Source organism: Thermobia domestica, chromosome 14 (genome assembly GCF_964235325.1).
Source record: "Thermobia domestica chromosome 14, izTheDome1.hap1.1, whole genome shotgun sequence".
In the NCBI taxonomy this organism is placed as follows: domain Eukaryota; kingdom Metazoa; phylum Arthropoda; class Insecta; order Zygentoma; family Lepismatidae; genus Thermobia; species Thermobia domestica.
In genome coordinates this window covers 151,177,229-151,193,042 of record NC_137467.1, presented here as the reverse complement: position 1 = coordinate 151,193,042, position 15,814 = coordinate 151,177,229, and the positions used below count along the sequence as shown (strand labels likewise).

General features: G+C 35.8%; 1 protein-coding gene across 1 annotated transcript in view; it reads left to right on the top strand.

The window, feature by feature from the left end:
- The window catches only part of LOC145670400 (nudC domain-containing protein 2-like), a 42,939-nt gene extending 27,784 nt beyond the window's left edge, over window positions 1-15,155 (top strand). The window contains exon 4 of the mRNA XM_081739033.1: window positions 14,832-15,155. Within this exon, the coding sequence (XP_081595159.1) occupies window positions 14,832-14,978 (147 nt within the window). The 3' untranslated portion in view covers window positions 14,979-15,155. The remainder of the gene's footprint in view (window positions 1-14,831) is intronic.
- The last annotated feature ends 659 nt before the right edge of the window (window positions 15,156-15,814 follow it).

The window sequence follows — 15,814 nt, the reverse complement described above, 5'->3', positions numbered from 1 at the left end:
TTTCCTTGTTTGAGACATAAGTTTGTGTGTGGGGGGGGGGGGCAAATTATGTAGAGCACAGGGGCGCACAATATATAAATACGGACCTGCATATACCATGGCTATTTTTTTGTAGAAAGTGTTACATTGGCTACAAAATCAGTGCTCGACAATGGAAACGTAAGAAAAACGCCTTCCTTTTGGCGATTGCTTTATTTTGGAAAACTAGGAGTCTGACAGCGAAATGTCAGGAAACTTGGAGAACGGGGAATTACCTAATTCAACATTCAGTGAAAGGCTTTGTACAAGATTCAATATTTCATCGACGTCATGAGTGGAAGCATTGTCGATTAACAAAATTTAATCTCTTCCGTAAATATTATTGTTACCGCAGTCGTTGTGTAAAAATATTCTGGAAGCTTCGTGTCTACATCTGTTGACAGTGTGCAAATTACAAGGGGAATGAGGGGGAAATCTTTGGTTATAGCAACATCTAGTATTAGCAAAAGGATTTCCCCCTCAACCCCTTTGTAATTCGCACACTGACAACAGATGTAGACAAGAAAGCGTCAAGAACATTTATTACACAACGACTGTCGTAACCATAATATAATTCGTGATATCAGTATATTTATGGAATAGATTAAATTCTCTTGCTAGTTAACATGGAACATTGAAAGATTTTACAAGTGATTGAAAATTTCTATTGTTTTAATACATTATAAACATATGGCGAATTAATATTTTACTTACAGTTACAAATGGCTACTTTATTGGTTGAAGCAAAAAAAAAAAAACGAAAATAAAAGTTCGACTCGAACCCGGGACCCTTTGCACTTGAGTCTCAGGTTCTTCTCACTCTGACACGCCGTCACTTAATAAGTTTACGCATCTTACGATATATGCGGCGAGCAGAAAACTTTAAGAAGGATTTTCTCGGTTATTTTTGGCCATTGCGCCCTCCCAGTTTGTAATATTAACTCTAAATGTGCACTACCACCTCGCAAAAAGTGGCCCCGAAATTCACTTACCAAAGTCTGCCTTCTCCTTGTGAGTCCTACTGTCTGTAATTCAAGAAGAAAAAAATAATGTCTGAACATAAAACTGTGACGAATTTAATAGTACAGTATAATACGAGATGGCAGCACGAGAGCGCAACAATATTTTAAAAGACATTTTCGTAGCTAGTGTAAAATATGTCTAAAATAGTTTATTACATAATAAATTGTTATTTATACTGGTCGGAGTTAGGTAATTAATGCTAAGATATACCACAATTTGATTGATAAAATAAGACTACCTAGAACACTCAGTGGTAATTGGCGTAATATCAACTACATAGTCGTTATGGTGTAGAGGGTTTTAAGACGAATACATTTAATGGGTTTATACCTTTAATAATTTTTGTAAGGGCATAAATAGGCATTTTAAGCCTTTGTCCCAAATTATCATTTCATCGTAAGTGAGTTTTGTTTGTACTCGCTACTATAGCTGTAGCCCACTTGCATCTCAAACCCTCCCTCCCCCGTGATCAAACTATCGAAATGATGACTGGCAACCGTTATTTGCTCAGACATCAGTGATACAGATCAAAACACAATCATCCCGGCCCATATTTTTTTGAAACAAGAAAAAAACACTCATTGAGTCAAGGGCCACGGCCCGATACTCGAGGCAAAACCTGAAAAATGACCATGACCATGGTGTTTGAAATTGGATGTTGCTAGATTAATTTTTAGAGTAGCACTTTTAGGTATTATGAGTGGTGTTATTCTAATTCTTTAACAACCGATTCTCTCTGTATATATATATATATATATAAAATAAAGAGAAAGATAGTAGGTAGATATAACTCTATTAGGTAACAAACCATACAAGATGGTGTGACGAAATTAAGAAGCACTGTAAATATCTTGGAAACGAATTATCCAAGATATATGGTTGTCAAAAAGTGTTGGAAAGGCCTTAATCCAGTAATGAATCGACAATATTTTGTGGATACTGGTATATACGTTTCAAATATAAATAACCCTCACCGCTACACTCATGTGGTCCCAGTTCTCATTCTTGATATCTGAGCATTATAAACAAATAGACGCTTATATCTTGTTCTGATACATCATCGGCCGTATTCACAATCGTTCTAACGCATGACTAGTGCCAAACGAAAGAGTTCGACTAACAAGTTTCATGCAGTAGTCAGACCCTTAGTATGATATTAATCACACGCTAAAATGACTCCGAATACGGCCCCATATGTTTAACCCTCTAGCTGTAAGAATGTCTGCTGTTCCTGGGTATAACTCAGTAAAATTTACTGTTATGTCTGTGTATAACAAACGTTTCTGCGAACTAGAAATATTTTAACAACCGGGTGAATAGCACCACTGGGTATTATATTCCCGTGCTACGTATGTACAGCAGATGTATAAATTTATTGGATACTCTCTGTTTCGTAAGTTAGGACCTGTAACACAGCATTGCCAAAGTGGATGATAATTGTCGGATCATACGATAATTTTCCATCATGGACAATGTACGATAGTACGATGAATCTCTATTGAGAGTGTATGTGTGTATGTGTCAATGTATGAATCACTGTTAGGAGTACGTAAATGAAATGAAATCAAATCTTTCAGTTTAACCTCTCACGATTATGCCCTTAAGGCTAAGGGAGAGGAATAGCTAAGCAAATGGATGATGATGGAATAATGTTGCCCACTAGAAACTTACTTGGCGTGAGACCGAACCAGAGGTAAGAGCTCTGTCACTGAGCCACCGTGTCCCCTTGTTAAGAATATGTATATCGCTGTTAGTACTACATGTATTGCTGTGAGGAGAATTTGAGTCATAATTACGAGTGTCTGTCACTGTTAGGATTATGTGTATCATTATTAGGAGAATATCTGTCACTGTTAGGATTATTTGTATCACTATTAAGAGAATTTCTGTCACTGTTAGGATTATGTGTATCACTATTAACCCTTTCCAGATTCTGGCTTTTTGGGCTATTTTTTAGACTTTCAGTCAAGCAGCTACTTGTAACGGATGAACGATACACATATAATCTTTAAATAGCCCCACTACTCACAGTCCTGCAAGAACGGACGTCACCCCACTTCCCCCTTTAGAATACAAGAATTTTAAAAGGAGAGAGAAAGGAGAATTCCACTCCCCCACGGCTGAGAATAATGACGACGTGAAGAGTGAGGTTCAATACTGGAAAAGGCTTATACTGTATGCAAAATATCACTATTAAGATAATCAGGAAACTTTCTAGAACTACTTGTAAATGTAAAAAGTTTTCTAACAAAATGGAAAATTTTATTATAACAAATCCGAAACGTGTTATATAAATAGTAATATAGAAAACATTCAACAATTTTAACAAACAATAATATCATTAATCGAAATCGCCGTTAGCAAGTAACATTTTTCCCAAAAGGATTTTTTTTTTTTTTTTTTTCAAGTGACATAAATTTCTGAAGTAAATATTATAACCAATCGTAAATCCAAAATATAGAATTTAGAAACCTATACAACAATTTCATCAAAAATGTATGGAACTCGAAGTTACTGCAAAGTGGCTTTCTTTGGAATGAAAATGTGGGAGAAATGATTTCTTAAATATGGGTCAAAATGCATGAATTACGAGCAACAGCTCAACTGTAATTCTATAAAATCCTTTTTTTTTCTTTCCTTTTCAAAGCGGACCAAAGACATAAATCATTCATTTGAAGTTTCCACTAGCCTTAATATTTTCCGTAATTTCAATATATTAAACTTCCTGACTAGCGACTTTACTCTAGTTTTATCAAGGAAAACAAGAATCAACGTTTTAACTCAAGGCATAACTCTGCCTACACAAAACCAGTAACATGAACTATTCAGTTAACTATTTTTACTTTCTTACTTTTCCTTTCGCAATATTTTTAGAAATAAGTGCTTCTAAATATATTGAGTAATAATAATGTCTTCGAAATAATAACCATAGTCAGGAACTGTTATAGTTCTTAAAAGAAGTTAACTAAACTATACGATTATACGGAAAGAATATTAATTTAATGACCCATTCTCTATTTCGAAGGACCTAACACCCTTACCTCATTTTATACACTGCAAAGCGCTTTCGTCTTCGAGCGAGAACCTCGGCTGCAACGTGACGTCATCCCGATCGCCACGACTCGCGCAATCCAACCGAAGGTTATGCAGTGCTTCCAACTCCAAGAGAAATAACCAACTTAACAGTAAACTGGAGTTTCATCTCACAAAATTTTCCTTTTACAAATTTCATTTTATTATGAAACTTGGGTGGGTTACATACTGCATCGTCACTATTTATCCTACGATCATTGTTCATACCTCATTCTCTTCAGAATAGAGCTGGCTTTCAAGTGGTACCACTTGCATGCTCATACCATTTACCAGGAGCGGGAAAAATGATGTCAAAGAGAAAATTTCGGAGGGAAAATTTTTTCTCGCACTTTGCCCCCCCCCCCCTGGAGCGGCCCTGTGTGAACGTAGCCATCTAAAAAATCTGATAAATAGTACTTGGTATACTGAATGTGTGCGCCAAATTTCAAGTTTCTATCTTGAATACTAAGGGCGGGAGAAATTTTATCAAGAATTCCCACAATGCCTCAAATTACCACAAAACACTATGATCTCAGGGAAAAAAATTCCTGAGACATCCCGAATTACCCTAGGGTCATGTTTCGCCCATCATTCTCTTCAGAATAGAACTGCCTTTCAGGCGGTACCATTCACATGTCTCCATCATGTATCTAAGATGGGAAATTCCCGAAAAAGGGATTTTTTGGTCTAAATATCCCTTTTTTCAACTTTTAGCCCCTCTGGACCCACCTGTTTTAACGCATAAATCCGGAAAAAAATCTGTTAAATACTACTCGGTGGACTGAATGTTTGTGCACAATTTCAATCATCTAGGTGCAAAAATAAGCCCGCCATAAAATATATATACCGACATTGCCCCATATTCCTCTATACAGAAGTACATTTTGATAAAATTTCCCTGACACATCCCTAATTACCCTAGGGTCATGTTTCGCACATCATTCTCTTCAGAATAAAACTGGCTTTCAGACGGTATGACTCACGTGTCTCCATCATGTATATAAGGTGGGAAAATCCCGAAGAAAGGGATTTTTTGGGTCTAAATGTCCCGTTTTTCAACTTTTAGCCCCTCTGGACCCCCTGTTTTAACGCAGAGATCTGAAAAAAATTTGATAAATACTATAGGTAGGCTGAATGTTTATGCACAATTTCAATCTTCTTTTACAAAAGTAAGCCCGCCAAAAATATATATATGCCGACAATGTACCATATTCCCGTATACAGAGGGATTTTTTTAAAAAAAAATCCCTGAGACATCCCTAATTACCCTAGGGTCATGTTTCGCACATCATTCTCTTCAGAATAAAATTGCCTTTCAGACGGTATGACTCACGTGTCTCCATCATGTGTATATAAGGCGGGAAAATCCCGAAGAAATGGATTTTGCGGGTAAAAATATCCCGTTTTTCAACCCTTTGACCCTCTGGTTCCCCCCTTGTTTTAACTCACAAATCTGAAAAAAAAAAATCTGGTAAATACTACTCGGTGGACTGAATGTTTGTGCAAAATTTCAATCTTCTACGTGGAAAAATAAGCGCGCCAAAAAATATTGAACATAGGCTTAATAAATGAAAAAATATATATTAGACTTATGACGTCATCACGTCCTATGTCTGGACGCAGGAAGGTGTGAAACCATACGTAATGTCTTCTACAATGCCTCTGGACTTGAAAAAAAAAAGGACGAAAAAGCTCAAATAGGAGAGTTATAACGCAATGTACCATGAAAAACGCGTATGGTACAAATTGTACCATAAAATCCCCAAAGGGTTAAGAGAACTTCTGTCACTGTTAGGATTATTTGTATCACTATTAGGAGAATTTGTGTTAGGATTATGTGTATCATTATTAGAAGAATTTGTCAATGTTAGGATTATGTGTATCACTGTTAGGAGAATTTATGTCAGTTAGGATTATGTGTATCACTATTAGAATTTATGTCACTGTTAGGATTATGTGTATCACTATTAGGAGAATTTATGTCAGTTAGGATTATGTGTATCACTATTAGGAAAATTTCTGTCACTGTTAGGATTATTTGTATCACTATTAGGAAAATTTCTGTCACTGTTAGGATTATTTGTATCACTATTAGGTGAATTTGTCAATGTTAGGATTATATGTATCACTATTAGGAGAATTTATGTCAGTTAGGATTGTGTGTATCACTATTAGGAGAATTTGTTAGGATTATGTATATCACTATTAGAATTTATGTCACTGTTAGGATTATGTGTATCACTATTAGGAGAATTTGTGTCACTATTAGGAGAATTTGTTACATTTCACAAAATATTTTTTGCCGTAAAGGAATCGAAATTAAAAAGCTATTTGTGTGCTCAGATACAGAGTAAAATTACTACAAAAATTTTCAATTATTACTGGAAATTAATTCTGTCATGTATATCGAACATTTAAAAAAACAGTTTCTAATGTATTGAAATTTCATTTCTTATCGATAGTATGAAATAGTTATAAATTTCCATAACTGTTCTCCAAGTGGACCTGTATACAACCAAAAGTAGTTTTGTCAAGAATAAAAAAAAGTCCAAAATAAGCCTCGTGAAAACAGCTCTTATTTGTAAAAGATTATATATAATGATCGCTTTTGGCTGTTGCAATGGTCTGCCCAACAAGCTTGATAAAATTTCAGCGTAGCATAAAAACAAAAGCTGCTTCTCCTATATGTATATATATTAAAAAAAAAAAAAAAACGGTTGGTAAGGTAAACGTAGAGGGCGCCGAATTCTACTTCGCCCCGGGCGCTGTAATCTCTAGGCACGGCTTTGAGTATCATTGTAAGAAAAATTTCACTCTTTGCAGTACTTATGTTACTTTGGAGTATGTGTGTCACTTAACAGTGTATATCACTCTCAGCAGTACGTGTTACTAAGATTAGGATTAGGAATTAGATTCTTGAGCTTATGTCCATTTAGGATGTCACCTATCAGGAATGACGTTTCTTTTGGAGCACATTGCCCGAAGAATTGGGAGGAAGGAAGCTACCTGGGACCATTGTGAAGGGTACAAATCTCGCATTTGACTTATGTGCATGAGGAAAACCTCTCAGGATGGTTGGTCTGAATAAGCTTTGACTTTTTCGACCGACTGTCCCTACCGGCAATCGAACACGAGACAACTGTTAGGAGTATTTATATCACTGTGTGTCACTCTTAGGATAACGTGAGTCACTGTTGGGAGTGTCACTGTTAATAGTATCTGTATCACTGTTATGAGTACGTATGTCACTCTTTGGAGTATGTATATCACATGTTGGGAGTATGTGTGTCACTGGGATTTGGAATTAAATTTCTGGAGTTTTTGCGTGTATGGCCATTTAACCTGTCACTTATGAGGGATGACGTCCCTCGACAAACACACTGCCTTTGTAATTGGGGATGAAGAAAGTAATGGGGATCGAAGGAAGCAGACTTAGACCATTATATTAAGAACTATATCAGCACTTGTCTCGTACGAATGAGGAAAACCTCACACAGGATGGGTAGCTTGAGTAAGATTTTACATTTTCTCGACAAGTGTCCTTGTTGGAAATTGAACCGAGGACCTTTTTTCCCACCAAAGACGAGAGCGTTAGCGACTGCGCTACAGAGGTCAGTGTGTTCCGCTGTTAAGAATATGTTCGTCACTGTTAGGGTTAAGTGTATCACTGTTAGGAGTATGTGCATCACTGTGACTATTTGTATCACTATTAGGAGTATGTATGTCGCAGTTAAGAGAATGAATGTCATTGTTAGGATTCTGTGTATTGCTGTTAGTACTTGTATCACTGTTAGGATTATATGAATCACTGTTAACAGTGTGTGTGTCACTGTTAAAAGTATGTTTTTCAGTGTTAGGAGTATAACTGTGAGGAGTGGTATATCACTTAAAATATGTGCGTCACTATTATGACTGTGTGTCACTCTTACGAATGTATGTGTCACCGTAGAAAACAAGCAACAATGCACTGAAGCTACTAACTTTACTGCATTTTTTTACGTGTACTTCATCAATACCTATACCTTACAGAATTGCAGATGATGATCCAGATCGTCGTCTGCAATCTGCTGAATAGGCCACACAACTTTTTCGAGAAAATCTTACATTCGCCGTTGACGTACTATTTATTGATGAGACACACTTTTACATGACGGGCGAGATTAACGAAACTAACGTGTGTTACTGGTCGGTATCCATATAGTTTTGACGGATCCACAGGTGTTCCCGGCAGCGAGTTTTGAAAATGCAGCAGACTTTCCTTGTGGGGACTGAATTGAGCCAATCAGGAGTTGGACTGGATATATCATCAAGCTAGTATAAGAAATTTATGCATCAAAAAGTCTCGCGCCTAATAACAGTGAATGTCTGTAAAATGAAAGTATAGATGATAGTTTTACAGCTGTTGTGTATCCATTGAAGTTATTTCAGAAAATAACCAGACTTCTTTCATTTAACACTCGCCTATCATTTTCCAAGAATTTGATTTTATGAGATTTTTACATTATAAACATTGGATTATTGCTTCATCATGAATTAACATTAAACAGGGTAGTAGTACTTGCAGTTTCACCTTGAATTATTTATTTCGTTACTGCTATAAGCGAGCTCTTATATAGTTCGTATTCATAGCACTGTTTTTTTTAAGGGTCCTAAATTGATGGCTGTAGTTTAGGTTCAGCAATACTTCTTATGGTGAAGGTAATAAGTGTTGAGAATCAATTGTCTATGTAAGACCGCGTGCGTTATTCGAAATCATTTTAAAAGGTATTTAAATTAGGTTTGTTCATCACAAAATTACAATTACAATGAAATTTATGATAATTTATGATTTACAAAGAAATTTATGATATTTTTTACAATTACAATGAAATAAAAATATCAATAATAGAGAAAACTTCTTTAGCAAATTGTAAAAACAAAAATATTTCTCCAATTGTAAATTAAATCTTTCAATTTTAGTTCCACGATTACATACCCTGGAAGTTGAAGTAAATGAATGATTATTGAAGTATATGATAACGAAATATATTTATGGAATGAGAATGTGGATGAAAATGTGCAAACTCAGAGAAAAACTACGAACACGATGTTGTTCACCACAGACTCATATTGTTTGGACTCGGACCAGGGACGCCTCGCACCTTAGATATGTATTTTAGCCCTGAGCCACCGTACACCCATTCTTCAGTTGTAAGTTAATATCTTCTCACGTCGTAAACTAATACTCGACTTAACTTACATAGTACTTCCAACCAGTAACGGACGCAGAAATATATCGTGGAGAGCACTAATAATTACCGTAACAAAGAAATACACTTACACATATCCATATACACACACCAAACATTATGTAGTATCACCCGCTGAAATGTGGGCTATATTGTCGACCAGAGTACTTCATGGGCTTTTGTGATACATAGAATTGAGGCGAATTGCACTTGAGATATAAGAAATAAATGATTTTTTTCAGTTTTCTTTAGTAACACATAAAATTTGTATGAAGGTAATAAATTAAAGTTCCTGATGTTATATCCATGAAAGACTGTCCAACCAGATGGCTCACGTTTTACTGGGAGATGAGTTTCAGTACATCGGTTCCCAGATGCCATTATTTCTGGCTGTTTGCACCGGAGTTCGCTACACCGCAATCGCCTCATGATGATGGTTCAATACGAGAAAATTTAATGTTCCTGCCAAGACTTTAACCAGAAACCGTGTACACTGAGGTCGCGCACGCTAACAATTCGCTAAACCGGAGGTAAATAATAATACCTAAACCGGGGAGAAAAAAGTATCATAGTATTTGCACCAGCAGATGATAAATTTTAATGGTTATAGTAACGAAAAAGAGCTGAAAAAGATTAAGAATACAGTATATAACGCTAAAATCTTGTCTAGGTTTAAGAAATGAAGTTACAGGTTATAAGAAGAAAGTTTTCCTTTAAACATGTCTGTGTAACGATTGTTTTTCCGTGACTAATTACAGTCGTAACATGCTTATGTAAAAGTCACCGAGCGGAGTAGCTCAAGTGGTAGAGCGTTAGCTTCGCATTCGGGAGGTCGTGTGTTCGATTCCCGCTGCCGACCATCCTGACTGGGATTTTTCCAGGGTTTTCCTCAGTCCTACCAAGCAAATGCCGGGATGGTACCTACTAAACAGTCCCTGGCCAATACCTTCCCAAATCCTTTCCATTGTTGTTGTTGTTGTTAAATATCCAGTATAAAATGGCCTCTGAGCTGTATGTGGTGATTGTTAAATAAATAAATAACAAATGGAACATAGTGTACGAAAGCAGGATCCATTTCGGTAGCACTGTACTAAGAGGAGAGGACTTGGGCCGAGTCAGCCCTGCCTACGCCATTGATACTGATTAATCAAATTTTTAAATCTTAGTTATCTAGTTGGATGTACACATTAGCTATTTATTAGTCTACTATACTATTGCACAACTATCTGAGAATTATTATTTATTTATTTTTTTTTTCGATTTTTCTCCATTTTTACCATTTTACTTACAAGTGACAATAGGAGAGAAAAAAGTAGGTGATCGTGAAAAAAAGTGGAATTCAAAAATTCAGTTGATTCACACATTTCATTGCCTCCATATGTAAAAATACACTGATTATTAGATCTGTTCGTTCGTCCGGGTGTAAAGATGTTCGTTTGCGTAGGTGTCACAGCGTTCAACATATCAAGGCCAAATTTAAAACTTAAAAGTTTTTATAAGATACTGCAGAGTCGTTATTTAAAAAAAAAAAAAAAAAAAAAACTCTATACCAAAAAATAAGGGTAATCTATTAGATGAAAATTAAAATTTGCGACTTTCTCAAAAACGGCTCTAACAAGTGCGTTCATATTTCATTTTTTAAAAAAATGTTCCAGTCGTGTTTCTAAGACTAAGTCGTAAGACTAGTTTTAGAGGAAGCATTTATGGTAGCAAAAATCGTGTCATCGATATCGTACCGTGTAAAGTAACAAATGCTATAGCATTTCCCATGCCATGGCGTATCCTATGGCATTTCTTGTCGATAGAACCTGCTCTATTTCGTACAGGGTGTCTACTGGTCATGAAAGTCATGAAAGTCATGAATTTTGCTTAGTGGTCATGAAAGTCATGAAAAAGTCCTTTATTTACCCAACTGGTCATGAAAATCTGAAATCTCAGAGTATATTTTTATACTTCATACTTTTATATCTCATACTGCATGTACTGAAACAGTTGTATCAGGTCAGTAATTGTGAGAATTTCCCCCACCAGTTAGTGCTGGCTAACTGGTACTTTACTGTCTTCCTAGCTGCTCCCCATTTCATCTTCTAGTCTCTGTAATATAGTAACAACTTTTTACTGTCCAACTTTGTGATCTGCTATTTCTTTACTTCTAAGAAATGTAAATTGTGTATTTTCGGGCCTTTAGACTTATGCAAATAATATTATTCGTTTCAGTTTGCAGATTTTAAATTTGATGATCTATTTTTTTTAAAACAAATTTCTTTTATAATTTGTTTTGTCTTTGGGCAGTTCTCTGAGTGCTTAATTTTAGACAAATTTCTGCTAGATGGATAATTATACTCAGAATTAAAACTTCAAATACAGTATAGAGTGATTAACTGGTAAGAGCAGGCCCGTATTTAGGTAAGTGCTATTCTGTGCTCGAGCACAAGGCGGCAGAATTTTAGATTCTTTCTTTAAGATTCACAATAAGTGACATTTAAGACTAGCAACCCGCATAGTTCCGATGCACCACTGATGGTAGGGGTTTATTATTACTAATGGTAAATTTTTATCGCCATGGTCATGAAAATTTGAACAAAAAGGTCATGAAAAGTCATGAAAAAGTCATGAATTTACTTTCTGGTATTCCAGTAGACACCCTGTCGTAGCATTTTTGCCAGCATTTCTGATGTGATTGCAACGCCGTGGTGTGTTAAAAGGAAGCGAAAGATTTTGTGCCAAATGTCCATGCTCTTTGCCCACATACTTCTTTGTGGTTGTCGTTTTTTTTAATATAACCGGCGAGAACTGTTGTTACAACCACTATAACTTTAGCTACCTCACGCTTTAGTTTCGGAGCCATAATTGCGCTCTTCTCCAGTGATTTGTTTGCTACGTCACGACAAAATGCTTATCAAAATGCTACGGTGTAAAAGCACCATATTCTCTTGATGCCATAGAATATTATACAAGATTTTTGGCAGCTCATCTGCTACAATAAATGCTTCCGTCTAAAACTAGCCCAACGCACGAAATATTGAAGACATAAATTAAGTTTTGCAAGACGAGTCTTCAAAATAGACAGTAGAAGTGTATAATGTACCGATAAACTTGTTTTCGAGGTCGAAAATTAAAGTTTGTTCAGGTATTAAAGTTAGAAAACGTTGGTAAGATTTTATTTTATACAGAACAATAATAGGTACACCCACCTCAACCTATATTTCTTAAGTACAAGGGGCATAATGTTACTAAATATTATTTCTCTTATCATAAGTTTAATTTATTACTTTTGTCCCTTGTGCATAAGAAAAAGGTTCAGGTGTGTATATCTATCACTGTTCAGTACAAGGTAAAATCTTGCCAACCCTTGTACTTCCATCTTGTTTCAACGGAACTCTCGTAGCTCTTCTACAAGTAAAAGGGACAATTTATTTGGTTCAAAAGTGGCAACACACACAAGTAATGTTCAAGATATAAATTAAGATTTTTAGGCGAAAATTCCCGACATAGAAGTCACAAGTCCATTTGTATTATATACTCGGTGAACAAATTATCTACACATATTGACAAGAAAATACTGTAATTAGCGCACAAAGTAAATTAGAGTATTAACAGAAACGTTCCGATTATAATTCTCTCTTGTACTATATATAGATGCTTTTTCACTTGCTTTTCGATCATATTGCACGTTTAGATTTTTTGCGCAGAACTACTACTTGATTTTATCAACCTCTATCAATGATTACCATATCATTCTAACTTGTACAGCACTCAATTCTGCCTCAAAACAGTATGTGTCAAAAGCATGTTTTAATTGTTTCATCATTCTCGAAGCTAAATTTTATTGGTTTCTGCAAGAATTCCCACCCCGCATTTTTGTTTGTGGTCTCGAGTAAATGAGACTTTTTGATGCATAAATTTCTCATACTAGCTTGATGATATCTCCATTGCAACTCCTGATAGGGTAAACTCAGTCCCCATAAGGAAAGCCTACCGCGTTTCCAAAACTCGCTTCCCGGCAAGGTGATGGTATTGTGTGGCTTATGGAACTCGCGTTGTGAGTCATTTATTTAACAATGGGGCCGTAATGGTGATGGGTTATCGGTGCATGTTAGAAGATAATATGTTGCTGTCAGTACGGTCGGAGGATAGGTCATTTCCTAAGTTTTTGCAGTACAGTACCTGTGTCCGTGAGTATCTCGATCAGCAGTTTCCTAATGCGTGGATTTGTCGGCTAGGTGCTGTGAAATGTCCACCTCGTACCCATGACCTGACCCACTGAATTACTACCTGTGAGGCCTGTGTAGTCTGTTGTGTATACAGTGAAAATTAAAGATGTTCATCATCTCAAGAAACGAATTTTGGTCTAATGCTCCAACGTTGCAACACTTTGCGCAAGGTATTGCCTGAATGGAAACTCAGAATGGATCTGACACTCGACTGGAATGGGGAATGGGTTGAACACGTCCTGTAACAATAAGTGTTCCTTGTCGTATGACTAATCTATTCTGTTCAGAATACAACAAAGAAACAATTATAGCTTCGTAATGGGTAGCTCTAGAGCAGCAACAATAGTGCACTCCACATTCCACGAAAGTTTAGTATTAAAATGTTATATCACATGCTATGGTTTCCAGTTAAGATAACTGCGTAAAATTCAAGATGGCAGACGTCATTGCTGTGTATTCTTAAACATTTTCTTCTACCCCTATTCACAACCTACATTGTTACTTTCGTTATAATTTGCTACGTTCATCACTACTTAGAATGTTTCCAAAGTTTTGGACCAACCTGTATATTAAAATGTAATAATAATAATAATGTATACCATGCAAGAAGGTTACAAAATAGAGGATCTGCCCATATGTGTCTTCATCCTATTAACTCAATGAAGCAAAAAAAAAAGCATCGGCACGTCTCATTGGCTACTTTCGTTTCCACCATGAATGTTGGTCAAAATATTGCGATCTCATTGGGTGGAGTAGATAGATTGGGGTTGGCGAAACTGTTACGTATGGTTTCAAGTTTTTTTTTTTTTTTTTTTTTTTTTTTTTTTTTTTTTTTTTTGTATAGGCATATCCTCTATTTTATAACATCCTTAATGATATGTTAAACTTATATGAAATACCAGGTATTCTACACTAATGGTGATTTTTTTCGTTAAAAAGTCTGTGAGTACATAATCCAGACTTCAATGCAAATTGATGGCATTTTGAGAGGAAAGAAAAGCCTACCGCAGTCTACTTCTGTAGTGAAACCGAACCACTCGTGAAGTTTTTGAAATAATCCACAGAAATCTCATTACAAAAACATGTTCAAACATTATGGTTTTCGAATACAATCTTCACTAACTCTTTTTAACGATTATTCATTAAAAATTAACTCCTGCAAAATTTAATTCATTGAATTAACAAGTAACAAAATTTTAACGGATTGTTATTTTTTAACGGATTAATTCAAAGCGTATAACATATATATTATAAACGAATTTTTTGTTTGTTTCAGAATCCTGGTTTTGATTTTAGTGGCGCCAAGTTGTCCAAGTGCTACGACAAATTACCAGGCTGGTCAGAGGATGCTCTTGCAAGCAAGGCACAAGAAGAAGCAGTGCAGTCTAAAGACTCCTCGGAAAATAAAACAGAAGATAGTTAAAAGTGAAAAATGTACATAACTGCCTATAAGAACTCATTTTTGCAGTATTTCAGTAGAAATACGTTCCGAAATAAACAGTGCCTGGAACTTTTTAATTATTTATTTTCTACATTCATACTTCTTGGTGTATAATGGATGGATGTATATGTATATAGATGTAATAATGTATAAAGAAAATATTGTGAAAGATGAAAAACTAGTTTATTTTTACTAATTCCCAGTGGAAACTCAAAATTATTTCTATCCATTCAGTCCCGTTCTTGAAGCATGAATTAGAGTTCAGCGCTCTTTCAGCAGCTAAGCTATATGAGACGCGGACCTAAGAATAACATGGAGTCTTAACCGCATGGGCTCTCATCGAGAATCGAACCCGGGTTCTAAATGTGTTTGGGTTGAAACCTAACTGAGCCTGCCTATAGAGCCAGTATTAATGATGGTGAGAATTGATTAACTGTGTCTGGTCTACCAGAGCATTTTGTGAGCTATATGCGAGAGAGTTTCAAAATTCAAGTTTCAGTTGTTTGGTAATCCATGATAGCTTTCCACTTCCAAACTGTGCTATGCATCAGGATCGGAAGCCTTATAGAACGGCTATGTCCCTCTATCTGTCGACAACAGAGCAAAAACTGTAACAGAGATCGAGTAGGGTTTTTTTTTTTTTTTTTTTTTTCAATTGATTTAGCGTCCCGACATTGTTCGAACCAAAAGTAGTTGAAATCAATCATTTCCCGTATTAACATTTTTGGCCGTAGAATGAAGGTGGTAATAAATAGCGACAAGCGTTTGTCTTTTTTTAATCGATTCAGCATCCCAACGAACATAACATTCTTCTAAAA